The following is a 26647-nucleotide window of genomic DNA, read 5'->3' as shown; positions in this document are numbered from 1 at the left end:
GGAGGTAGAAAAGGCAATTCTCGCACGAGCAAGGAATTTGCAGGGGGGGGGGAGCAAGGATTTCAGACGGGGAGAGGAGGCCGAGGGTGCCGATTCTCAGCGCCTGCCTGCATTCTGTTTTTAAAATACAAAAAAAATACAGAAAGTGAGTGGGGGGAATGGGGCGAGATTCAGCCAATCTGAAAGCAGGAAACGAAGGCTGCACACACATGTGTGGAACAGACTGCAGTGTTTAAGCAGGGCTTATGGGAAATCCCAGGGCTTGTGGGGCTTCCCACACCGGCCCTGACTCGAGCAAAGGAAAGAGCTGGGCAGCAGTGGGGAACTACAAGCAGGGAGAGAAGCCCCGCAGCAGGTACATTCCCTGGATAAGCCATGGAGCAATTTCGACATGCAAAATCAGCCACAGAGTACAAACACTTCCAATTATGGTGCAAACAAACTTTGTCACCATGTTTACTATATACTCTAACGCAGTGGTGGGATCCAAAAATTTCAGTAACATGTTCCCATGGTGGTGGGATTCAAACTGTGGCATAGCGCCAATGGGGCTGGGTGGGGCACAACGGGGGTGTGGCCGGGCATTCAGGGGGTGGGGCATTCCTGGGCGGGGCTGTGGCAAGGACGCAGCTGCTGCGCCAGTCCTTGGGCGGGAAACGAATGCACGCAGGCGCAGGCTGCCACGCACGCCAGTGCACCTCCTGCTAGACTGCTTCAAGTTCTGCGTGCTACTGCTGAGAGGAGGGGCGTAACTAAGGCAAAAATCACGTGGCAAAATCACCAATTAGTAACCCCCTCTTGGCACACACAAATAATTAGTAACCTACTCTCGGGAACCTGTGAGAACCTGCTGGATCCCACCTCTGCTCTAACGATCATGTACACCTGTAGCTGTCAAGCAAGCTCTAGAGGCTAAGTAGGCATCTGTCAATAAACGTAAGTGCTAATGGAAAGGAAGATTTCTTTTCAAGCATTTAACGTTATTCATAGAATCTCTGTGTTATTCGAATAGGCTATGGAACCATTCTAGAACTCCTGATGGAGATGGGCAATTATATTGCAAGGAGGGAAGGATTCAAGAATTCTTCATGGTGTTGAAAGGCAGTGGATATGGACATGGCTTCAATCCTGGGTGATTTTTGACTGACTGTTCAAATGTCCCAGCCACAAAAACCTATGGGAATGCTTATTTGGGGGGAAGGGAAGGACAGTACAAGCATTAGGATTGCACAGAAGCTGTAGCTTCCTGTTTTTAGAACACTTTTTTTACATAGGAAAAACTCACCATAGGAAAATGGAATGGTTATTTCCCACCCACCCACACCACCACCACCAGCCGGCCATCTTTAGTGGGGGGTCACTCTGTGATTACATGTGATGCTATCCTGTGGTGCTCTGAACTCCATCGAATCCTCACATGGAAGTTTAATGCAGTAGCATTCCGATGATGAAGTGAGATGTAGATACTGGTGGAACTGCAGGGTAACCAATTAACAAATGTGCTAGCGGCAGTGAAAGACCTTAACAGAAATAAATTTTATACCCTGCTCAGCAAACCTCAATATAACAAAGTTCAAAAAGTTTAATAATGTAAAAAAGTGAAAAATATAACAACAAATTATCCATTCATACATACACCACATTCATACCTACAAACTCTCATACAGTTTATACCTCTCTTACAGCATATCTAATTGAAATAAGTCTGGTTTGTTGCACTATGAGGTATAGCACTTAAACTTGTTACTACAGAGAGGAAATAAGCAAATATAACAATTATTCCACATAAGATAATGTTCTTTCCGGTTCTTCCAGAATCTCCTGGAATCTCGCAGAATCTGTATATTTTATGTTGTATTTTAAATGATTGGGGTGAAAGGAATCCCAGTGGCGCTATGCATTGCGGTCTGTGGGTTTATGATATATATTAGCCCTTAGTTTTCTTTCTCTTTTCTATATGCACCAATAGGTCCAAAAATAGAAATTGTGTGTTATTAATTTGTGCTGTGAATTTAATATTATCCTGAATGGTATTCAGCTGCAGAACAAGTTGTTCAACTTTTGACTGGTATGTAATAACAAAAAATAAGTCATCAATAAATTGTCTGAATATTAAAATGTCTGAAAAATGAATTTTCAGTGTTGTTATTTTTCTTCCAATATGGACATAAATAACTTGGCAAGATAAATTAAAATCCTTTCCAACAATATTTTTTTTAAAAAATCATCTGTTTCAAAGTGTGCTCTTTCAGTCTTTATAAGAAACAATCTCTGTCTGAAAAAAACCTTGCAATTTTATTTGAATAACTTTGTACAAACTTCTCTCAGGCTGTACTTTCTTTCAGTTTGTTTAGGCCCAACTGAAGAGTTTTGTTTAGCAATTACACTCAAATTACACTTAACTGGAAATTAAAAGATAGAACTTGATAAATTGTTAAACTGGATATTGGATTAAAGGTGTTGATGAAATGGACAATGCTAAAGGATATTGCAAATGAAGCCCCCTTTTGCTTGCAAATCTGTAATAAGGTAGTCATTCAGCTTCACGCTTTTAGGGTCACACAGCAGAGATAGGTATATTCAAAACAACATTCATTTATTAGCAAAAATATACAGGGATGGGAACAATTAGGTTTAGGCCATAATAGGGGACACAATTTTAAGTAGGAATATTTGAGCACCCTCCAGGTTAGCTCAGATGCTTTCCAGCTATGAGCTGCTCTTGGCTGTTTGTCAGGCTGTTTTATAGTATTTCTTCCTAACAGTAGCAGTTGCCATGTTTAAAACGGAAAGCACACATATACATACCCATAGGCCCTTCCTTGCTATTAGTCTTTAGGCTTGCTTTTTATTTTGTTCACAATTATCCATTTGTAGTTTGTAGTAGTTTCAAGACAAGGGCCAGAAATACCCCATTAATATATGCCTGGAAGAGTGAATTGTTTGGCCTTTTACTCACTAGAGCCCCTTCTTCATAGGTAGCTTTAAAAGCCATACAGTGCATTTGTTCTATTTTAAAATGACCCTTCTATTTAATTTCTTTGCAACCAGGGTTTTTTCCTGTTTAGTGCATTGAACCTTGTTCACTCTTTAACAATGGGCTGCTTCTGAAAGGCACACACTAATAATACCGGAGTGGTATTATGACACATGAGACCTCTTAGGGATACGATTCTGTAGGGGGAGCCTAAGGCTTTTCTCCTTCATATCCCATAATTCTGCTTCTGAACAAAGTCTGGGATGAACCATGAGGGAATAAAGTATTATTCTTGCTTTTTACAGGCACTACATTATTACTTCAGCAATTCAGCACTGAAAGCAGCACCAAATGGAGGGGGGCCTAGACCCAGGGGCTCTGAAGAGAAGCTTATGCTATACCTGCCTGCTGGCTCCTAGCCACAGTACCTAATCCTGCAGTTTTGTGAGTGATGTTCACTACAATCTAGTTAGTCAGTTATTTCAAATCTTGATTGAATTTTAGATCGCTGCAAAGAGGCAAGGGATTAACAGTCCCAGAGACTGAAGCTCAGTCCTGCATTAACATGAAGAACTAACATGACAGCCACCTGTCTGGTTATCACATATGCAAAATAATAAGGCATTTACAGCAGTTTCAGTTTTGCTTATGCTATAAAATTGTTTTCAGAAAAGAACTACATATAGCTTATATTAAAAGAAATACCATTTAATACTATGTGAGACAACTATATGTTACTTTGGCAAATATGTATCCAAAGTCTCCTTTGCCAAGATACCAAAAATAAAGGTGTTTTTTACTTCCAGAGGAAAACTGGTAGATAAGATATTTTACCCTTCTGATGTCTATCCATTCTCCTATACAACCTGCTTGACAGTGCTTTACTTCCAAAATAGCTTATTTCTGATTTTGAAACTTGGCTATAGAAAAGTGTTTTCAAATGTCATGAGCGGGCTGGTGAGAGAACCAACATATGAGAAAGGGTTAATCAGTCCCCACCAATTCTCTCCTGCCCGCTTCCCTCACATGTCCAAACTTGTAATTTGCCTTGCACTTCTCATAATACCCACATCTTCCCTACAGAACCATTCCAATGTTATATAATTCTACAGCACCTCTTCCCTATTCCTGTTACTGGAGTACTTAAACTGGATATCAGAATAGAACCTGGAACTTTATACAATCAAAGTCTGAAAACTACTATTAAACTATGGTTGATCACTGTAGGTCAGAGAAAAGCATTGCATAGTACAGTTGTCAAGGGCTTAATCATTTCTCAACTTGCTTTTGAGCCTGATGAAAGTAGTAATCAACCTATTTTGAGCTCCTGATGTGCTTTAGTGTATAAAGTACAGTGGAACCTCAGTTTTCCTTGGTAATCCATCGAAAAGAACCACTAGGGCTGTTTTCACATGGAGACAAAAAATGCATCTTAATTGTGGCAGCAGCAAGCAGGATGGGACAGCCAGGAACGGCCAGTTCTGGTGCTAATTGCTGCTGCCCCCTGTTCCTCCCACTTTGCTCCACTGCACGTGTGCAAAAGTATAACATGATGGCAATTCCAGCATCCTTACAACTTGAACCAACCCCCGGTTACTCTTCCATTTCATTTCCCTGTCAAGCTACAGTGTAGTGCTGCAGTACAGCTCAGCTAAAGGGAAAGAAAAGCCCTTGAAAGGGCTGAAAAATGAGGAACATAAAGTGGATCTTTGCTCCACTATTTTGAATTGGCAATAGGTAAAGTGTCCAGATGGGTGTCCCACCTGTAGACATTTAATACTTTCTCTTTGAGCCAGATGTAGGAAAGTTTATTTGTGATATGACTAACAAAGGAAAAACACAGGAGCCAGACAAGCTGTGCTCACACTGGACACCATGTCCTCTGAATGCTCCCAAATACTTCTGGGCTTCCAAAAGTCCTCGTGATGAAAAATCCCCATGAAAGCAGCTTACAGTACTAAGGAAACAATTGAAATATTAATATCAGGCGGGAGGACTAGCATGTGATAAACTGCTTCTAGACAGAGAACGTAGGACAGGTATTCTTTCTCATGATAGAGGCTTATAAAATAAAGAAGAGTTCTGAAGATGTCAAGCAGGGTAGCTTTGAAAGTATAAAACCATATTACTAGTAGAGATTAAACAAGACCAGATTGAAAATGATGACTACACCAAATTAAGGTCATTTCCCCCCTGAGAAATTAAACCCGGATGCATCCAGGTTTCAAAAGAAACAGAACCTTTTCATCGAGGTTTCACCCTCCCCACTGCAACATATGTCTGATGAGGACATTGATGTCTATCACGGTTTCAAACAGTACAGCACTCCCCACGAACATGTGATCTGCTCAGCGGCTCTGTTCTTCCTCATCCTGATTGGCTGTTGTGTTGTGTTGGGATTTTTAAAAAAACTTTTTTTTTGCGTTTTGTTTAAGTCATTTAATTCTTTTAATTCCTGAGCCCAAGACTTCTTCCTACCATGAGTACCAAATTCCTTTTGAAGGATCCTGAAGGATCTGAGGTCGATGTCCATATCAGTGTCCTGAGAATTTGTAGAGGAAGTTGGAAATTTTTTTTGGCTCATCCTTTATATCAGTTAGGACAGGGTTGTTACTTGCTGTCTCGAACTTCACCTGACTTGATTTTTACTAACAACCTTGGGGCAATCATTTATGTGGCACTCCCAAGGGGCAATTGGTTCATTGTTTGAATGACCAATTTGTGAAAACAATTATTCTGGGGTTGTTCTGAATTGTTTAAGCTGGGCCAGACCTAGCTCAAAATATTTCCAGTCTTTAGTCAAGGCTTCTAATCTTTGTTTTATGTTGACAGGATGCATTGATTGCCCTCTTTTCTTAGGGGACTACGAGTAGGACGCCATCGGTAATTTTGATAGATGCTGCATTTTAATGGGGGTCGATTTTAACATATAGAGCCATATTTAATAACTATTTAAAAATTTGATTTTATTTGTGCTCTATCTATTTGTTTGTTCGCCACCCCGAGCCCTTCGGGGAAGGGTGGTTTAATAATAATAATAATAATAATAATAATAATAATAATAATAATAATAATAATAATAATAATAATAATAATAATAAAGGTCATCCTCTTTTAGTTGTTTATTAGTAAAAAGGTTGATAATATTTAAATTTTTGAATATTGTAATCGGTATGTCATACATAATGTTCAGATAGTGCTTCAACTCCAATAACCATTTTGTGACTGCTGGCTGAGAGAAACTGAGAACAAGTCTTTTGTAAAAGCCAAGGCTAGGAAGTGTTTCATATTTCAATAAGGAAATTCTAGAACTTGGTTTTCTCAGCAATTGCCTCAGAGACTTTTTTTATTTCCCAGAGGTTTTCCCATTTGCCCTGGTCAGTGGCGTATCTACCTAGGGGACAAGGCGCCACTCTTCTGGTCACATGGGGGGTGCAAAATCAGCCCCCCACGTGACCAGGAAGTCCTGCTGCCTCATTGTTTTCGCGCACCCTTGACCCCATCCATGTGTCATCTACATGGGTGGGATCAGGGATCTTGAAGACCACGAGGCAGCAGGAGGTCCTACTGCCTCATTGTCTCTGAGAACACATGGGTGGAGGTGAGCGAAAACAACAAGACAGCAGGACTTCCTGGTCACATGGAGTCAAGGGCACCCGGCAGCATTGCGGGCGGAGCTTGGGGGCATGGGGGCAGAGTCTGGGGGCGTCCAGAGACAATTTGTCTCCGGATGCCATTTATCCCCGGTATGCCTCTGGCCCTGGTTGAATCTGTTATTTCCTATAAAAATCACCAGTTGGTTTTTTTGCAAGGTTAAATTTGACACTCCTGATGTAACATTTATAAAATTTGTTGAACCAGAAGACTGGCTATGAGTTACTTTGGTTGGAGAATGAGAAGAGCATATTCTTCTGCATTTCTTTGCTGCACCTGTTAGGTCTACATGGGCTATACACTTTGCAGTTAATATATTCCAAGCTATCTGTAATTAACTTGCAATTATCCAAAACCATTTCCAAGGTCTTTTCAATTAAGAAAGATTGCCTTGAGGAGAAGTTTAGTAAAGTTCCTTCAGAGTTTGAAGTTCCCAGTTTTTGTAACCAGGGGACAGGTCTTGTTCTAAAGTTGGAATTTCCTCACTTGTGATATCAAGGTTTACATTCTCCAGGGGAGTAAACCTATTAGATAGTTCAAGGTTACAAAGCAATTCTTCTGCCTCCAAGTGATCTTCTAAATACATATCTGTCTTTGTTTACTTGCAGGCTTTTTGGTCATGACTGCTGGCGAGGAACGACACCCAGAGGTGGAGCTAGCAAGAGACAGGGGGCGTGCGTTGCACTGGATGTGCACCTGGGGGGACAGAAAATTGCCCCTGCCTCCCCGCAGCACCCCCCTTCCCCTGTGGCACCCCCAACCCCACACTTACCTTATTGAAACAATGCAGGCTGGAAAACAGCCTGTTCCCTTCAGGCTGAAAATGGCCTGGTGGGAACTGCACTTTGCAGGAGACCTTGTGAGCCCCAAGGTCTCCTGGGAAGTGTAGTTCCCACCAAGCCATTTTCAGCCTAAAGGGAACAGGCTGCTTCTCCAGCCTGCATTGTTTCAATAAGGTAAGTGGGGGGGGGAGGACACTGTGGAGGGGGGCAAAAAACACAGAGTGCGCACTAGGCGCAGAATAGCCCAGCTATGCCTCTGACGCCGCCGTTTCTTATTTGGCATTATTATTGCATGAAATGTTAATGCCCAAAGCTGTAGCTTATCTGTCTTTAATAGGAGGAAAGAAAGTTCCAAATTTTCCTAGTGAATCTTTGAAAGAGCAGGAAAAATAAAACTCCTGTAACTTATCTTAAGCAGCAAAGATAAAGCAACCTCCTTCTGCTCCCCTAGTGGACTCAGGGTTACATAAAGAAAATTACTGAAGGGTTGTTTAGAGACTACAGTGTGTTATTACAGGATGTGTAAGAAAGGCCTATGAGATAGTGTAAAAAATATTATCCACCTTGGCCAGAGGCCCTAGGATTCAGCCTGCCTAGCCTATAGATAAATCAGGCCCAGCTTGGAAGACATCCTCCTATGCTCACAGAAGAAAGAATCTTCATGGTAAGTTTCCAGTGGCTGTTCTATTACAGACCAACATGGCTACCCTCTGAACATTAATGTGATGTTTCCTTATTGTATTACATGATAAGGATAAACCATGCATGCAAATAATGTACCAAAGCTGTGAAGTGGGCTACATACAGAGGTGGGATCCAGAAGTTCTCACAGGTTCCCGAGAGTAGGTTACTAATTATTTCTGTGTGCCGAGAGGAGGTTACTAATTGGTGATTTTGCCACGTGATTTTTGCCCTAGTTACGCCCCTCCTCTCAGCAGTAGCACGCAGAACTTGAAGCAGTCTAGCAGGAGGTGCACCGGCATGCGTGGCAGCCTGCACCTGTGTGCATTCGTTTCCCGCCCAAGGACCGGCGCAGCGGCTGCATCCTTGCCACAGCCCCACCCCTGGAACGCCCGGCCACACCCCATCATGCCCCACCCAGTCCCATTGGCGCTACGCCACAGTTTGAATCCCACCACCATGGGAACCTGTTACTAAAATTTTTGGATCCCACCACTAGCTACATATGTAATCAAATTAATAAAGCAGGAGCAAAACTCCACACAGCAGCAGATTTAGAAGGAGCCAGCAACATTCACAGACTACTTATGTCATGTGGTAACTTTTCTTTACATTCCTATTAAGAAGTCACCACTGCAGAAACTAGTGAGTAGTCTTGCAACCAAACCGTATTCATTTATGCCTCCAGTCTATACATGCTGATTAAATTCTATCCAGTGGGATCTGGCTACTATGGGGGAGATAGGTGGGGAGTAAACTGCATCACAGGAAGCATTAGACTGTTCTTCAGTGGAATAGATACAGCTATTTTGAGTATCAGATAAAGCTGCTTATTCATTGACTCTCTGTCAAAAAACAGGAGATCTCCCAGATGAAATGCATCCAGAGAGAGTATGCGTGGGTCCTAATGATCTATTTACATAAGCTTTAAATATTAATATTTGTAGTAAATAATACCTGAACAGCTGCTAGTTCCACCAAGGTCACTGGCACTAAGAAAACTCTGGAAGGGCTGAAGCAAATGTGATTCATCATCATTATTTACTCTTGTGTACAGTTACATTGAATGATTTTGTAATTATGATTTTGTAATGTAGGGCTGGAAAAGGTACCGTGCTATATGTGAGAAATAAGAAGTCAAAGGTGTTGAATACTGTGGCGAAACGGGCTTGCTTTGCCTGGCAGGCACTATCCCGCACTCTGCACACCCTCAGGAGTTACCAACTTTTCCTGGGGAGGGCTAGCTTTCTCTCTGGGTACGCTGCCACCACCTGATCATTTGAGGACTGCCTGTGGGAAGATCAAGAGTTCCCAGCTTCCTTTCCAACTGCGAGGTTTCGGACTCAGTTTCCCTTTGGTTCCCCTCTCCTGGGTTCCACAGTGTAGATTGGAGGTCCTAGAGGAAAAGCTGCTCAGCCTTCCTCTATCTCCTATTTAGATAGTATGCCAAAGACAGTGGGGCATACATGGTACAGAGAACTGTCCTCCACATCTAAGGTTTTACAAGTATTTATTAAAAAGAAAATGATTACCAGTATGTTTTATCACAGCACGAGATGGAGCAAGGGTTTACAAAGCAAAGGAAATAAAACACAAATCCCCTTCCACTATCACTTATACATACCTAGCTAGTAGATGGTAGAAAGCAGGGTAGGTCCTTAAAACTTAAAAAGTTGCAGTTCTCCAAGAGCTCACATTACCTGTAGAGCACATGGTCCAGGAAGTGGCTGCTGCCTTCCTCAGCTCAGGCATGAGGTCTGCCCTCCAGCTTGAGGAAAGAGAAAAGAGACCTCTGCCCCTTCACTCCCAGCAATTTATCAGATCCCAGACCCCACCCTCCTTTGACTAGATCAGGCTGGGCCAAGATATAATTTCCCCCTAGGTCAGATAGCATTTCCTGATGTTTCTCTGGAATTTCCAAGTCCCCCAAGTTTATGATACCTGATGGGAGGAGGGGAGGAAAGAAAAAGAAAAGGGAGGGGGGAGCCATTTCTCCACAAATACCCAGATATATGGGCAGAGATGAGGGTACTGTAAACAACAGACTTGACTGAGCTAGAGACAGTTCTGGATAGCCATTAAGCTGTTTCTCGGTGGGTCAATGGGGGCAATGTGTACCATACATATGTCACTGTGAATGTGACTCATTTTCTAGTAGGAGCCCAGATTCACACTAGGATAGTTCAGTGGCCACACTGTTTGTTTTGTTCCTGTCAAACCAGAAATGTGCTGGGAGTTCCATGTTTGAATCTTAATTCTTATTCACGTAGGAGCCCAATTCAGACTGAGGGTGCAGCACAAGAAAAAAGGGAGATTAGCCTTCTCCAGTGTTGTTTTCTTGACCTGAAATAGCCAAGGAGAACTGCTGTTTGCCCTGTTATGGGCTACACATAAATTTCCCTGGACAATTTCCCGGGTCAAATGTCCTGTCAGTGAATCCTAAATGCATCTAAGCAACCTGCATCCACAGTTCAAATTCTCAAATTCCCAGCAGCCCCATCTTGAAGTACTCTGATACTGCCCTTGATCGAGTGCAGTCTTACTCTGTTTGCTAGTCTTCAGTCGTTTGAGGTGTTAATGGTCAGAAACACTGCTTCATGGTCTCTTCTCATGCCTTTTCCGCGCAAGGCATTTACAACATTTTCAGTCTGGAAATAAAATATTTCCTCCATGGAGTTCCACATTGTTCCTTCCCGCCCCCGCCCCTTTGATTTTGGAAAGACTTCCAAAACATGTTTTCTCCATTGTTTAAATGGAGTTACAGAGCATCAAAGCAATGCATCAGTGAAGCACTGTTCCAATGAATAAGCAGGAAAAAAAATTAAACTTCATGGTGGCCATAAAATGTTTAGAGAAGTTGAGTGTGGTAAATGGCAATTAAATGGGCAATTAAAAACGATTAAAAATGATCAGGAAATGTTCTAGGTGACTTGTGCAGAAAAGACCTGTAATAGAATTTAGCAATATGCTGATACTTGGGAAAGCGTTTCTATGTGCTCCTGCATATCAGAAAGTTACCCAAATCCTATTTCATCATCATTGGCTTGTCCAATGAAAGGTAGCCCCTAACAATATGTAGGACAATACATTAAGTTTATGAACAATTCAGCTGTAAAGGAACTGGTACAATTTCTTACCTCCAAAGGCAGGTCTCATGCTGAAATCATGGTCATCCACCCTCAGGAGTTGTTCAGTTTTTCCTTTCCGAACTTTTGTTACATCATGGTTCTTTTTATATATGTGACTAAAATGGAAAACAACAGCACCAATTGAAATATTCAGAGCCCAAACGTTATTCCAGAAACAATCCTTAAAAACTGTGGGAAATTTGTTTTATTTCCGTAATGGTTAATATTCTAAAAACTCTGGAATGTTTTCTGCCCTTGAGTAGCTTAATAGCTTTGCACTGAGCTAGAAACTGAAGATGTCCTTTGAAAAATCAGGAATTATGAATCAAAATAAAAACTATAGTGTACTGGCCCTTGAATTTTTGTGAGGTTATAAGCATGTTAAAATTTAGAACTGTACAGCTCATGGGAACTAAATGCACTGGTTTAAATTGATTCATTCTATGGTCCTAGATGGTATTCTAGTGATTACTTCCAAGCTAGGCCATCCAAGACATTAAGGTTGGATAATTCTAATTTGGTAATTTTAAGAATGCTGTTAGGACAACATACTGCTGTATTGCAATGGGTTCACTGTTCTATTCTGTGAAGCAGAAAGGGATTGGAGAAACAAAATTAAAAGTAAATGTCCAATAGAACAACAGTCTGAGAAAGTAATTTATACTAAATTTCTCAATATCAGGATTTTGAATGGGGTTTTGAGGAAAATAGGAAGCCAGTGCAGAGGGTGAAACCATTGTATAATAGTTCTCATAGTTCATATTCTAATGGCAAGTTATCCCATCTTCAAGAACTGACCCAAGTAGACTTAACAAGGATTTTAATAATGTTATATCAGAATATGGAATAAATTCAACCTAGACTTTGCCAAAACACACACACATGGGTGGCTATTACCACTAGAAGCACTATATAGACAAGAAATTACTTTTGAAAAGAAATGGATTCTGTATAATGATATCCTAGATTGTTCACAAGAAGACTGCAAAATAAAATAAAAACTAGAGAGCAATTACAGGTAAAGGGTATTAATTGTGCTTAGTTTTCCTATACACAGTTCCAGGAGAGATTTAAACTAAACAAAAATTGTATGGTTTGGTGGAAACCAAGATGGAATTTGAAAGGGAACTTAGCACAAATGATAAACATGTTATTGTTAAGATTTACAAACTTATGTTGAGACTGGAAACAGAAGAACAGGTCAAAGAATGTATGATAAAATGGGCTACCAATGTTGGGTATAATGGGTATTTGAACAAAGAGAGAATATGTGGTCAAAGGGGCTTAAATATAGATTGTTACAGTTTGAAAGAGAACTTTGATAAAATGATGTGTCAGTGTATGACACTAGAAAAACCAGCAAAGATGTATAAAAATGTTTCAAATAAGTGTTGGAAATGTGAATACTAAGGGGAGACATTTTATCACTGATGGTGGACTTGTTTAAAAGCTAAGAAATTTCTGAGTTCAATACATACAATAATCCAAAAGATTTTAAAAATTAATATACAAATGAAACCTGAGGCTTATCTTTTGGAATTTATGGACAGATATGTGGAAAGAGAACACAGAACTTTGTTTTTATATATGACAGCAGCAGCAAGAATACTAATGTACAGAAATTGAAAACTCCAGCTATGCCTACAATTGAAGAATGGTGGGTGAAGGTAGTTTGGCCAAGTAAACTTCACTACTCAAAGAAAAAAACTTAATTAAGTTCATAGACAAGTGGAAACCCTTGACATCTACTGGTTTTGAATGTTAAGGACTGTTAAAGTAAGAACCAATGAAAAAACATGAGACTTTTTATCAGTAATATTGCTAAAGATTTCATTTCATTTCAATGCTTAATAAACAAGTGCGGAAAAATTGTTTTGAGTTATAAGGATTAATATTTGATACAGAAGAAACTGGGAGTCTATGAAATAAGTACTTTATAATCTGCTGATTTTTTTGTCTTTTTGAATGTTTTAGTTTTTGCAAAGATTTTGATGAACAAATAAAAAAGTTCTACTCATTAAAAAAAAAGAAATGTTAGAATCTGCAAATGCATTTTCATGTATAGACTATTTTTGCAAATGATTCAGGTTTAAGAACCAGAATACTATTATTGAAAATATTTCTTAAAACTGGAAAAAAGGACTGACCCAAGCAGACTACAGAATGAAGACATACATTATTATTGCTGGATTCTAATTTAACAAAAAGATACACAGTTGATGTGAAATTATGAAGTACCATAGATTTGCCCATTATTTCACATGATCATATTACAATTATGTGTCATTTTATATACACACATTTTCCCCACTATGTGCAGAATGTATTCATTAAATTCTATTTAAAACTCCTTCCCTCTCTTGTACGTTGAAGCAGTATGTGACTGTATGTACTTGAAACACTCTTCAGAACACAAGCGCATTGGCCCTGATCTAAATTACAGTGCTAACAAAAACTATGTATATCATATAAAATGTATCACAAGAGAAGTATACCTCCTTTTCAAGGCTGCAAAGGCTGCAGATTGATAATTCAGAATCCATTTCCATGGAAACAGAATTATTTTCCAATTAATTTATTTATGTCTGATTATGTCTGATTGCCCTGTGGAGCAGATAAGAAAATGAAATCTACAGAATTTGAAGACCATGGAAATTAATGCAGAAAGATAGCAGAGCAACCTCTTCATTTAAGGGTTGCCATAACGTATATTACCCAAAGGGAATTTAATTACAGTAAGAAGTCACAGGGGTCAGTTAGCTAAGAGGGAAGAAACCCTAGTTTTCTAATCATTGCTAGAGGATTAGAATAAACTAAGATCCACAAGCCTTTTGCCCTCACAGGGAAATCTACAAAGTTGTAAATACCATTGCTACAGTCATGGGCAAGAGAATGTAGAAGAGAACCAAATTCACTTTTTCAGGGAAATACTGACTGGCAAAATACTTTAGAGTTGAAATAAGAACAGCTGAGAAGAGTGTTGGAAGTAAAATGACACCCTAAAAATAAAAGGATGCCTAAACTGAAAATAAGAAAGCTAAGCTGAAAATACGAAAAGATGCCTAAAACATCTGTGTCAGAGTTTTTCCCCCTATACTGAGAGGGACAAAAGCAGCAAATTTAGTTCAACAATGTCTAGAGTTCAGTCAGGGTTAAGTCAATGGTTCACAAACTCTTCAGAACACAAGCGCATTGGCCCTGATCTAAATTACAGTGCTAACAAAAACTATGTATATCATATAAAATGTATCACAAGAGAAGTATACCTCCTTTTCAAGGCTGCAAAGGCTGCAGATTGATAATTCAGAATCCATTGCTGGGCACATTAAGGTAGTGTGAGAGACTTGCTGGTGTGCCATGAGAAGTAGATTCATTAATTAAAGGTTTCTTGTGAGACCTAAAAACCTACTTGGAGAAGAGGAGGCTGCATACAGCATCTTTCCATAATTTATTGATCTGCCCTTGTCTCTTTCTAATCGAAACCCTTTTGAGGCTGGGTAGTTCTGTAATCTCTGTATTGGGGTGGTTGAATAACCTTATCACACCTGCAGTGATGAACAACCCAGATGGAAGCAAATGTCTAAATACCAATGTTGGCATGTAACAGGGCATCAGCCTGCTTGCCCTGTTTGGTTGGCCCTCCAGGGCAACTGTTTGGCTACTATGTGAAACAGTATACTGGCTTAGATGGACCACTGGTCTTATCCAGCAGGCTCTGCTTACGTTCTTCCTTTCTTGGGATAATCAAAAATCCTGAAAAAAAAGTCTTGATTTTGGTGACCAAAGTCAATGTGTTCCACAACCCCAGAGGCAGAGCAAGGGGAAACTGCGCCCGGGGCACCCACATGCGCCCTGAGCTGCTGCCATGGTGTCGCCCACCCCCGCCCTGCCCCCTCGATGGCCCGGCCATGCCTCCGCTGCTGCTCCGCCCGGGGCATCACAACCCCCCTGCCCCATGGGTGCTATGCCACTGCCCAACCCTCAGAACCTGTACTACAGTTTCACATAACACAGAGATGTTTCTCTTGCCCAGATTTCTTCCTTCCTTTTCTTAACATCTAACAATTCACACAATTCTGTGGAACACTATCAGGTTATCTTTCTGTGAGGAGGCCGGGGGGGCACAGATTTTACCTCTTTAAAGAATGTGACATGCTTCTCTTCCTCAAACATTTTAAAAAACTTTTTTTATTCCAGTAACTCCCTACAAATTCTATTGCTTAGCAAAAAAAAAAAAAAAGCATCCTGCTGCAAATGCAGTTGATCATTGTGCGGTTGTTTTATACCCAAGTGCTTTTTTATTTACATAAAGAAAACTGTAAGTGGTAACTGGCTAAATTGTGGGGTCATCGTTTACTAAGTTGTAAGTGACGATTCCCTAAAAATAAACAGTTTTAAGTCACTTCTCTATCCATTCTGCCCAAAATTCAAAACAAACAAACAAATCTGTAACCATGGATTACTAATGCTTCAAACTGATTTAAGAAGCAAGGCCAGATAATTTGATAGTCCAAAATCAGAGAGCAATTCAGAAGAGAAGAATTTTCAAAGCATTCTTAATGGGAATAAAGGAGAGGTGGCAGAGAATAAGACACAGGACTTTATATATCTACTATAGAGACACAGGCCTAATTGTGTCCATGGCAACTGATTACTAAGCCTTACCATAACTTTTGGAAGTATTCAATCAATAGATGGAGGCTATTATGTTGTGAGTCTTTATAGGGAAGCTATTTTTGTGGTATCCCTATGCAAATGACATATTCTGACCCATAGATTAAAGCTCCAAATTCTGTCCCCATGATCACCACAAGATTGTGGAGGCTTACAACTTGATGTTACCAATATATATGGTGGTTACATATGGTGTAAAGGACATGTTACCGCAAGGAGGCCATTTTTGATGCTATCTCCATGTCAAATATAATTTGAACTGTTTCACATAGAGCGAGTGGGGACTTTAAAATGAGTAGAACGTTAAATCTATTGCTGAAGACTAAGGCACATTATGCATGGAATGCTTACCTTGGGATTCTTCTCTGGGCAGTGGACTTGCAGTGGGATTTTCTTGTGTTTCTCTGTTTACATGTGAGAAGGCACTCCCTCCTGCATCCATATTTTTTCTGCAGAAAACTCTCCTGGCCTGGTTCTCTTAACTCTGCCCATCAACTTATTCTTAAAGGCACAGATCTTAGAGGCACATTCCTAAAAGCACAGATGTCCTTACACTTGGTAGTCAAGATTGCTGGCTTAGTCTTTAAACTACATTTTTATTGATACTGTTGCAAAAAAAATTATCTCCCCTTAAATGAAAGAGCAAAGCAATTTTCTGGATTGCAAGCTGCTAAAGAAGGGGACCACGCCTTAGAGCCAGTTTTCTCTCTCCCTCCCTACTGCTGCCGCCGCCACAGGAACAGAGAGAGACTTGTTTTTCCAAGCATTCTCTGTTGTTATTATTGATCTTGATATATCAAGGTCAATAATGTATAGTACCTTGATATATCAATAGAATGCAGAAGTCAATGTGTGAGCTTTCTTTTCTATGACTTGAAGGAGCTGGATGGCAGTGGGAGAGAGCAGGAAGGTGGACCATGGACAGAGGGAAGATGTCTGGGGCAAAAGTGTGCTCACTGGCAAATCTGCCTGCTCTGGTGGTGAAGCAGAATTAAAATCATGTTAGAAGTGGGCTCACTTGCCATGGAGAGAATGAAAAGTGAAAGCAAGGCATGAAGAAATATATCAGTACAAGAAATTTTGCAACAACGGACATTCACCTCCACCACTCAGCTAGCACATCATGCATAATTGGCCTGGGGGAGTCAGTGCACTGACTGAAGGAGGCGGGTGGCTAATGACAGCTATATGGGCAAAAACAAAGCATTTTTTAAAAACCAGAACTGAAGATAATTAATATGGAAGGAAGGAAGAAAGTGCAGTCAGATGAAAGGTGGAAAGAACATGAGCAATTCTTTTAGCTGAAAATGGAAAGGGAAGATGAAAGAGCTCGGAGGAAGATTCAGTAATTTAGTAGCTTCATTTAATACCTCTTCTTCCCAATTATTTTACCACCAGATCTATCAGATTCTTCTCAAAGGCCAGTTGTCTGAAGTGGCGACATAGCAAGCTCCAAATGAATCTGAGTGTTCCAGCATCAAGTTCCTTCCATTCCTATGGTCCTAAGCCAGGCATACTCATGAAAGGTCAATAGCATACATCAATTTGTAAATATATAAACTGTTTCCTCACTATGTAGACCAGTTGTTGGTTTGCATACTACACTAGCAAAGATTTGGTACCAGATATACCATCTTTACTAATCTATGCTTAAATTATGAAGAATGGTAACATTTTGGATCTAGATTAGTGTGACACACTGTAAAATATACGCAGGTGTGATTTCTAAATGTTAAAAAGTGGTTTCTAGACATGACAAAATAGTTACAAACAGGTTTTCACAGCCAGAATCTACTAGCTATTGTGGATTTTTCAGACTGTGTGGCATGATCTGGTAAATTACCTCACAGCCCAGAAAACCCGCAACAGCCAGTTATAAACATCTCTTAGAGCAATGGCTTCCAAATATCTGTGTCCCATCTGCCGGATCTAAAAGAAAATCTTGTACATACCACGTCTTCACTTCACAATATGGAGAAGCTTTTTTTCTCATGTGATATGAAATAGTACAGCCCTTTTCCTCTTACAAACATTAGAAGGTAAGGAAAGGAGGGCTTTATGAAGCCCTCCACAGTGTTGAATGCTACCAGTATTTGCTGGGCCTGAAAGCATTAATAGATTAACAGCTTCATAGATTAAAAACAGAGCTCCAATTAATCAGAAACTGCCATCTGGGCATTTCCAAAGCCACTTACAAGACCATGACTGACTCTCCAAATTGCTTCCTCCTTAGTCTTCCCATTGAGGAATCTCCTTTCCTTGCTGCTGAACAAACCTTTATGACTATCAGCATTTGGTCCATATTGACTACTATTCTTGGGAAACAGGGCAACAGTCCAGTGAGCAGAGGTAGGAAAAGTGTTCAATGAGATCAAAATGCATCTTCCTGCATGAACAAATCCTACTTACAAAAAATGGGAGTGAGCAACACGTTATCATTGTTACCTGGAGAATTTCCTAAAAGGATGCTGAAGGATGCTCACAGATATTTGGGAGGGTACATAGAACACATCCATAAACCACCTTATATTGCATCAGGCTACTGGTCAACCAAGGCCAGTATTGTCTGCTCAAACTGACAGCGGGCCTTTCCCCACTTAACTTAAGCCCCGCGCTACTCTCTGAAAGTAGCGCGGGGTCCCCCGGCACTCCCCACGACAGGGGGGGCAACAGCGCAGCCGCCCTGCCGCTGCCGCTGTCGCGCCCCCTCAGCGCACGGCATCCCTGGTACTCTTTTAAATGGCACCTTGTGATGACCCCACGTCATGGGGACGCCCAGGCGCGTGCCAGGGATGCCACGCACTGAGAGCAGCACGCGGCATAGGGGGATTAAGGTAAGTGGGGAAAGGCCCAGCAGCTCTCCAGGCTTTCAGGCAGAGGTTTTCCACATTGTCTACCATCTGATCGTTTCAGCTGAAAACTCTGGGGATTGAACCGGGAACTTGCAACATGCCAACCAAATGCTCTACCACAGATCCACTGCCCTCTCCAGAAATGCATTACTTTGTAGTGGAAGTTCATCTTAGCGTGTGGAAAAGCAAAAAGTATGGGCTTATCTCAATGACAAGCAGATATAACTTTTCTGGCAGTTTGCCGCCCTCTCCCCAAGGATCCTGGAAATTGTAGTTTGATTGGAGAGCTGAAAATGTTAAGAAATTCCTTCCTATTCTTCCAGACCTGTAATTCAAAGGTCTTTTGGAGTCATACATTATATTTATCGGTATGCCTCAAATTTGCTGTATAAAATAGCATGGCTAACTGATAAATTAATTCATGTAAATAGCTGAATTGGGGAACAGCAGAAATTTGGTCTGATATAGGAAATGGGGAAAGTTATATCTGTTTGCTTTCCTAGTCATTAACATTTTTTTGACTGTTAAAATATTTTAGCATCAGTATATACGTACTGAATTATAATACAATATATTCCAATATGGGTCATTTCCATGTAACCAAAATAAGATGTCCTAGGGATGTCTTTAAAAAAAAAATCTCTTTTTTTTTGTCCGGACAGCACGGCAAAAATAAAACATTTGAGGGGACAGTGGTTTTTCCCCCCTTGCCTGCCAGGTGTTTTATTGTTCCCACCCAACTTGTAAGCTTTCTACTTTCATTTTTCTGCATCCGCCATTTTCTGCTGCTTTTGTTGTGCAGAAATGGCCACTGATAAGCAACTGAGCCAGCAATGTCCAAAACTAATAGTGGGTTGTTGGATGAAAGTCTACAGATGTCTGTGTCAGGAACCATGGGGACCATGCTGGACTACCCTGTCTTTCCCTTCCCACAGCAAGCCAGCCCACTTGAGCTCAGGGAGCTCCTTACTTGGAGCAGTGGACAAGGCAGAGGGACACCAGGGCCATGGCACATGAGGTTGGGCTGCGGGCAGGCAAAAGAGAGGCCCTGGGGCAGCGGCGGCAGGGCTGGGCCACAGGGAACTGGTGGGTCTCTCAGCAAAGCACAAGCTGCTGAGTAGTGGCATGAGCAAAACACTGGGGGCATGAAGCCACAACTGCCAAGGGGAAAAGGGAAACAAGTGCCCAGCCATACTTCTTCTCCAAGGAACACCCAAGCCACAACAGGCAAAGAACTTGTCTTAAAAGGGAGCTTGGGGGCAGAGCCAGACCAGGGTGGCGGGGTGGAGGCTGGAAGTCAGGGGGTGGGGGAAGGGCAGGAATTAGGATAAAAGGCCATGGGATCCTAATGGCCCAGGAGGACACGTTGGAAGGCTGAGGCCCAACCGAGGGCCTTGCTGCCATGTTAGCCATGCTCCTCTGGAGTAAAAACCTGTGGCTTGATCTGAGGCCATAGGACAGACCCCGGTGGCCAGCAAGGGGGGACAGGGGAGGGCTTCAGACTCCACAGTGCAACAGTCATATCTTTTAAAGAGGAAAAAAATTATGAATTCTAAGATCAGGTCAGCCTGGGCTATCATGGTTAGGGCAATTAATAAACTTTAAATGGATGCAATTCCTTGGAGGTTGCCCATCCAAATACTAACCAGAGACAACCCTGCTTAGCTTCTGAAGTCTAAAGAAATCAGACTAGCATAGGGGTTGTTATTGTTGGGAAAGTTAAAACGTTGGGGAAGAAGTATCATAATTCCATACATTGCCCTTTGCTTTTATTGCTTAAATAGAGTGTCATTAAAAAAGCCTTTTTAGATGAGAATTTTCCCAGGCATATTTTCTCCACTGCACATTGTATTTGTTTCTAAGCTTTCACATCTTTGAGACACACCCATGGAAGAGCTCACCATCATACTGTTATATTGCAAATAGGATTTTTTGGAAGGAGGGGGAGAACATTCCATCTCTTCAAGTCTGGAGCAATGTGTGCTATAAACGTAAGAATGCTGCTGACTCTTGTGGTGTACAGCTGTACGCATGCCACTTGAAAGCGCTTCTCAGACATTTTCCTACTGTTGGTGTGCTTGGGTAAAATATGGAAGGGCAGTTCTACATGTGTTTGTATTGGGTTCCTGAACTGACTGGTGCCCAGGCGGGAATGGTTATGTTTAAGGTAATTTCAGTCAAAATTTTACCATGCCTATGTCCTTTTTGAGTGTGAGGGAGAGTGACACTCTTTGTTTTCTGAACATCAGCAAAACATGTACAGTAAAGTGTGGGAGTCCTGCTATATCCAAATCCCTGCTCAGTCTCTGGGTGGCTTTGAACAAGTCCCCACTGAATAGGGTTCCAGCAAGGATAAAAAGGAATAACTCATGTATCCTGAACTCTCTGGATGGAAACCAGGATGCAAAAGCTATATAAAACTTTTATAATCTTTATTTATAGCCTGCCTTTCTTGCTGAGACCAAAGGGCAGCTCACACAATGTGCAACAGATGCGGCAAAGATGGTGGAGTTATCAAAATTTGCCACCTGTCTTACACCATGGCCTACAACTTAGCAGAGTTGTCCTTGAGGCACCCTAATCTTATCTTGCTTGTGCCTTTGCTGTCAGCTGATTTTTCTCTGTCCTGTCTTCAGAGGCTGTGTGGAATAGAACTTAAGAGCATCAGACTAGGATCTGGGAGACTCTTGCTCAAATCCCCACGTTACCATAAAGATCACTGGGTGATCTTGTGCCAGTCTCTCTCAGCCTTACCTACCTCACAGGGTTGCTGTGAAGATAAAATGGAGGGGAAAAGGTATTTTTAATGCCGTGAGATCAGTGGTGGGATTCAGCAGGTTCGCACCACTTTGGCAGAACCAGTTGTTAAAATAGTGCTTGTAAACAACCAGTTGTTAAATTATTTGTCCTACCACTGCCTGAGATAGTTGAAGGAAAGGCAAAATTAAAGCATACTGAATAAATACTTGGTTTCTCCACTGCAGCTGTGAAGATTGTAAAATTCTGAACTGCCCACTTCATTTGTGCTTTTGTATAGCATCTAGTGCAAATATTGAAGAGTGACAGTAACAGCCAAAATTCTAGCATTACTGGAGCATCTAATGTATTATGTAATATTTAGGTTGATTCTAAATACCCTGCAACAATTCATTCGGCAACATAGGGACATGCTTGTGAAGGCCAAGGTCTATTGCCTTAGTGCCTTCCCCATATAATAATGCATTGCTTGAAGGCTTTTCTGTGTGTGTTCTGTTCAATAGTTAGACCCGTGCCATCTTAGAAGACAAGAAAGTGTTCTTGTGAATCAAGAAAATAATTTTAACATAATTATATTGTGCTATAGTTCAATATGCTTCAGCAACTACATTGTCTGGCATGGCAAGATGAGGGCATTACACGGTGCTTTAGTGTTCATGTTTAACAAGTTACGCTCATTACCCCCATTCAGGCACTTCAGTTCTGGAATTCTGAAAAATTACAATGCTAGCAAATTATGTTTCCCTCCTAATGTTTTCCCAGCAGTTTAAAAAGAAAAAGGGGACAGTGACCCAGCAGAGATAACCAAGGCAATGGTTTCTGATAAATGGGGGCAGCTAGTTTATTGTGAACAAATTGTTGTTTGACTACATGGTATCTGGACAACATGGTCATATATAATGGACTCTCATTGTTCCAAAATAACTCTTATTCAAATATGTCACATCCTTTTCATTCAAACCAACAGTGCTCAATTTCTCCAAATAGTCATACATAGTGTTCTTTTGTTTCTTCGTACAGTCATGTACTCAGGTACATAACAACACGGAGAAGTTAAGTCCTGTGAATGATCTAGACTAGACCATCAGTTGTAGTTTAGTGAATAGCAACTATACATATAGGCCTGCAAAGTGAAGAAAGAAGCAATTACTTAGATCCTTGTACTGTTGTGTTTTTTTTTCCTGGAAACGACTGGAAAGTAAGTGCATCTTTTATACATACCAAAGGAGCCACAGCAATTTTAAAATAAAAATACTAGTGCAACTACGACACAATTCTAGTGCAATCCTTTTTCATCAAGGAGCAAACCACCCCTAAATGTCATATTTGGATGCACCAGTACTTAGGTTTTTTATAGATCAGATAGGAACAGGCAGGAATCTGGGAACGATATTAATTTCATTTCATCAGTATTTAATCACAGTACTTTCCATGAAGGAAGAAATTATATGCAAGCACCAGTCTTTGTTATCCTTAAGTTACACAGTACCAGGAGCTGACCTCCAGTGTTTAATTACACACGTGTTCAGATAAAGGGGCGGGGGGGGCTTCAATCTTGAACAGAAATAAAGGGTGAAATTCACTAAGTACTGCTTCACTGATTTCAGCAGATGAAATTTCTCCGGAAAGAGTGAACTCTGCACAGAAACAGTAAATTTCATCCTAAAATAATTTAGTTTCGTAATACTTTAGATTATAAATCATTAACAAGATTGGCAAGTTGTCTTTGATGTCAATGTCACAATTCTAATTGATTTACAGTACAATCCTATACAGAATTATTGCAACCTAAATCCATTGTAATCAATGGGATAGGGACTGGAGTAACTTTGTACAGGATTGAACTGTTACACATGAAGATTTTGATCCATAGATATAATGAGGCTGTCAAAGTGAGGTCATTTGGTGAACTAGAAAATGCAAGTGTTCACCAACGGTCTTGGCCAAATAAACGGTATCACAATATCTAATGTGTTGCTCTTACTTAGTGGGACAATGGCAGCAATAATCCCATATGAAAAACCTGAGGAGAGCACATCTATAAAGCTAAGTGTCTCCTCCCGTTAAACAGCTATCGTTAGGCAGCAGCCCTGTTCAAGTGTGGATTGACTGGTTGTACCAGCTGTGTAATATATTAGCAACTCTTTCATGAATGCTATGAGTTCAGAGGATCATGCTGAAGACCGCATGCCTAATGAGTAGATGACGGCCATAGGGTTTCCATTTAAGATGGATTAGTCTATCTTTGTTTACAAGGCAAATGGTCATATAGGATGCCACAGTTCACTGGATGACATAACAAAGAGAGATAATATACTGAAGCTTGCTCGGCAGTGTCAGAAGATTATCTTTTTCTAACATCAACCATTCACCACACCGCTGTGATATTAAATCTGATCAACTTTATTAAGACCTTTTAGTTCTTTGGTACATGTTCTCCTAACAGTCCAAAAAAAAAACAAACAAACACCAAGCTCCCCAATTTGACACACACACACACACACAACCATAAGTACAAGAGAATTTGGCAAGCTCTATAGAATCTTTTTTTAAAAAGGCTGCTATCATTGGCATTTAACAAAAAATAAGCCCCTCTGAACTGAGTAGGAATTTATATGTTTGGGCAACAGGAATATATTTTAGGACTGCTTGATTCCCTTTGCATTTCTCCAGTCTTTGGCTGTAATGCAGATCAGACCCACCAGTTTAACTGGGACCATTTCAGCATAATTGCACGGTGGATAATGCTTTCATTGTCAACATTTATGCCCAAGAATCTATTCAGTGCTCCATTTATGTCTGAAAATACTTGCAGACATGATCCACTGGAACAGCTCTCAAAGCATAAAGAAAGTGGTTTAGAGAAACTTCCATCCTGCCCCTTTCTCACACTGACAAATACAGTGCACGTCCTTTTTACAGACAACCAACATGGCTTAAGTAACAGAGCTTAAGTACAGAGAACACTATTTTTTTCAGAGAAAATGTATAATGAAAGCAGAGAGGAAGAGAGAGATCGTTTGACTTTGTTACCATTCCTTCCTTACCTTGCCTTCTGCATCTCTATCTGTCCCGTCCATCTCCTCCTCCTATGCTTTCTGCTCTCCCCAAGAAGGACCAAACAAAAGATCAACAAAAAGAGCTTTACAATATAAGGCATCCTGTGGGAATTGCTGGTCCACCTTCCTTGTCTCCAGTAACCTCCTGCACTGCTAGTACACCCTGCTTTAAACATTGAATCAGATGTGCCTCCAGGGCTTGGCAATTGCTCGAGTGCTCATTGCTAGAAAACACCACTTTTCTAATTTAATATTTTAAACCAGCTTTCCACAGCTCCCCACTCAAAGCCCTTCCTCTCAGTGATTGGCCATCACTCCCGAAGAAGTTAGTCCTGTCTGGCAACATTCCCTCTGGGTCCTAAAGTGTTTTTACAGGACAGCCACAGATAAAAAGATTTCAGTTCCATCTGCTGCGTTTCTGCTTGAACCATTAATCTCAGAACTGCTGTGCAGTCTGTCTGCCAAACTGTACGTTACAGAGTCTGGGTAGCTGGTGTGCTGTTACATGAAGGATTCCTGAAACAGGAAGTGGTGTCTGTACCTTTGTCATGTTTTCTTTTTTAATTCCACTCTTGTTCCAAGGAGCTCCTGGCAGCAAACAAAGCTCTTTCCTGCTATATTTTATCCTCACAATGACAATGTCAGATAGATTATGCTGAAAGAGAATGACTGTACCGAAGTCACCCAGTGTCAAAAGCAGATAAGGTTCTGGGAGTTTCATGGCTAAAATGCCCAAGGTTTTTTGTTTTGCTTTGTTTTAAAAACCTAATTATCAGATGCATGGGGATCTGATTCAGATGGAGACCATTTTGCAAGGGAAACAGAAGCCTTCTTCCTTGTGCCATTTTTTCCAAGTTGAAATGGACATGGGGAGGCACTATTTGCTCCGCTGGGGAAACAGAGGATACCCCTATCTGTACTGACATGTTTCTTCAGTGGTCCCTAGATCCCATTTTAGATCAGGAACAGGGAAAGATCCATATTGGGATTCCACTTTGCCTCATAACAAAATTTAAAAAATTTGGGCCCTCTGATTATGTGACTCCAGCATGTCATTTAGTTTGGCCTAGTTTTACAAGAAAACAATAGTTTGAATTCAGATCTCCTCAGTCCTGGTCCAATACTACACCATGGCATAATTTTTAATTCAACAAATGCTGCATGCACAATCACAGTAGTGTTCTATAGCTTGTCCCACCGAAAATATAAGTAGAATTATGAATTCACCCCCCACCACTTCCTCCCTCTGCAACCCTCCCCTTGCCCTAAACAGCAAGATGGGCCTGGCAGGGCAGTGGTGGCAAGCCACCCGTTGCCCCGCTGAGCCTGGCATCAGCCTTCCCAAGTCCTCTCCCTGCCCCAAACACCAAGCCAGGCCCAGCAGTGCAGCAGCAGCTTGGCACCAGCCCTTCCAACCCTCTCCAAACACCAAGGGATTATGCAGAAGTGTGGTACTCTCTCTCTTCCGCGGGAACACTACTACCACACTTAGATCTTTTGGTGGGAAAGAGTATAGTACAATTTCTGAAGCCTTCTTAGTTCAGCTTTCAGGTGCATTAGAAAAGACTGCACATAAGAATGTGCATGCTATTTTAAAACTAACATCTTAGAACTTAAAAAAACTCCTTCAGTGGTACTATCCTGGGAAGTAGGATTTGCTCTAATGTTGGATTGTTGTTCAAAAATGTTTTCAAGTTGTTTAGCTTGAAAACACTCATCACTGGCTTCTGATTCTAAAACTTGTTATGTTATTATATCTAATTTTCAACAAGGCCCAATCAGGATACTTAAATACAGAGACTGCAGCTCCAAGACTAAGACAGGCAGCCCACTCCTAAGAGAAAGATAGACAGGCAGCAACCATCCACTACACAATCCCGTTGCCTCCAAAAAGGATTATGGCGCTGCAGCAAGCAAGAAAATAGGGAAATATCTTTGACCACACTTCAAGCCCCCTATACGGCCCAATTTTTGCAGATGGAAGTAGATCCTGGCAAAAAGGGGCATTTCCAGGCTGAAATGGCTCAGGGTGAGACAGATCTACCCTTGGGAATGCCCCCAGTGGCATGGGTTCCTGCAATGG

The 26647-nt window shown here is 41.1% G+C and overlaps 1 protein-coding gene across 2 annotated transcripts in view; it reads right to left on the bottom strand.

Annotated features, from left to right (window-relative positions):
* Window positions 1-25045, bottom strand: part of LOC125431580 (gamma-aminobutyric acid receptor subunit rho-2-like) — a 47422-nt gene extending 22377 nt beyond the window's left edge. For both annotated transcript variants that reach the window (XM_048494513.1, XM_048494522.1), the window contains exons 1-2: window positions 24553-25045; window positions 11232-11338 (exon numbers count right to left, since the gene is read on the bottom strand). In XM_048494513.1, coding sequence (XP_048350470.1) covers window positions 11232-11338; window positions 24553-24740 — 295 coding nt within the window. In that variant the 5' untranslated portion in view covers window positions 24741-25045. The remainder of the gene's footprint in view (window positions 1-11231; window positions 11339-24552) is intronic.
* Window positions 25046-26647: the final 1602 nt, after the last annotated feature.

Source organism: Sphaerodactylus townsendi, linkage group LG01 (genome assembly GCF_021028975.2).
Source record: "Sphaerodactylus townsendi isolate TG3544 linkage group LG01, MPM_Stown_v2.3, whole genome shotgun sequence".
In the NCBI taxonomy this organism is placed as follows: Eukaryota; Metazoa; Chordata; class Lepidosauria; order Squamata; family Sphaerodactylidae; genus Sphaerodactylus; species Sphaerodactylus townsendi.
The sequence above is the reverse complement of the archived record's forward strand: the minus strand, read 5'-3'. Positions and strand labels throughout refer to the sequence as shown.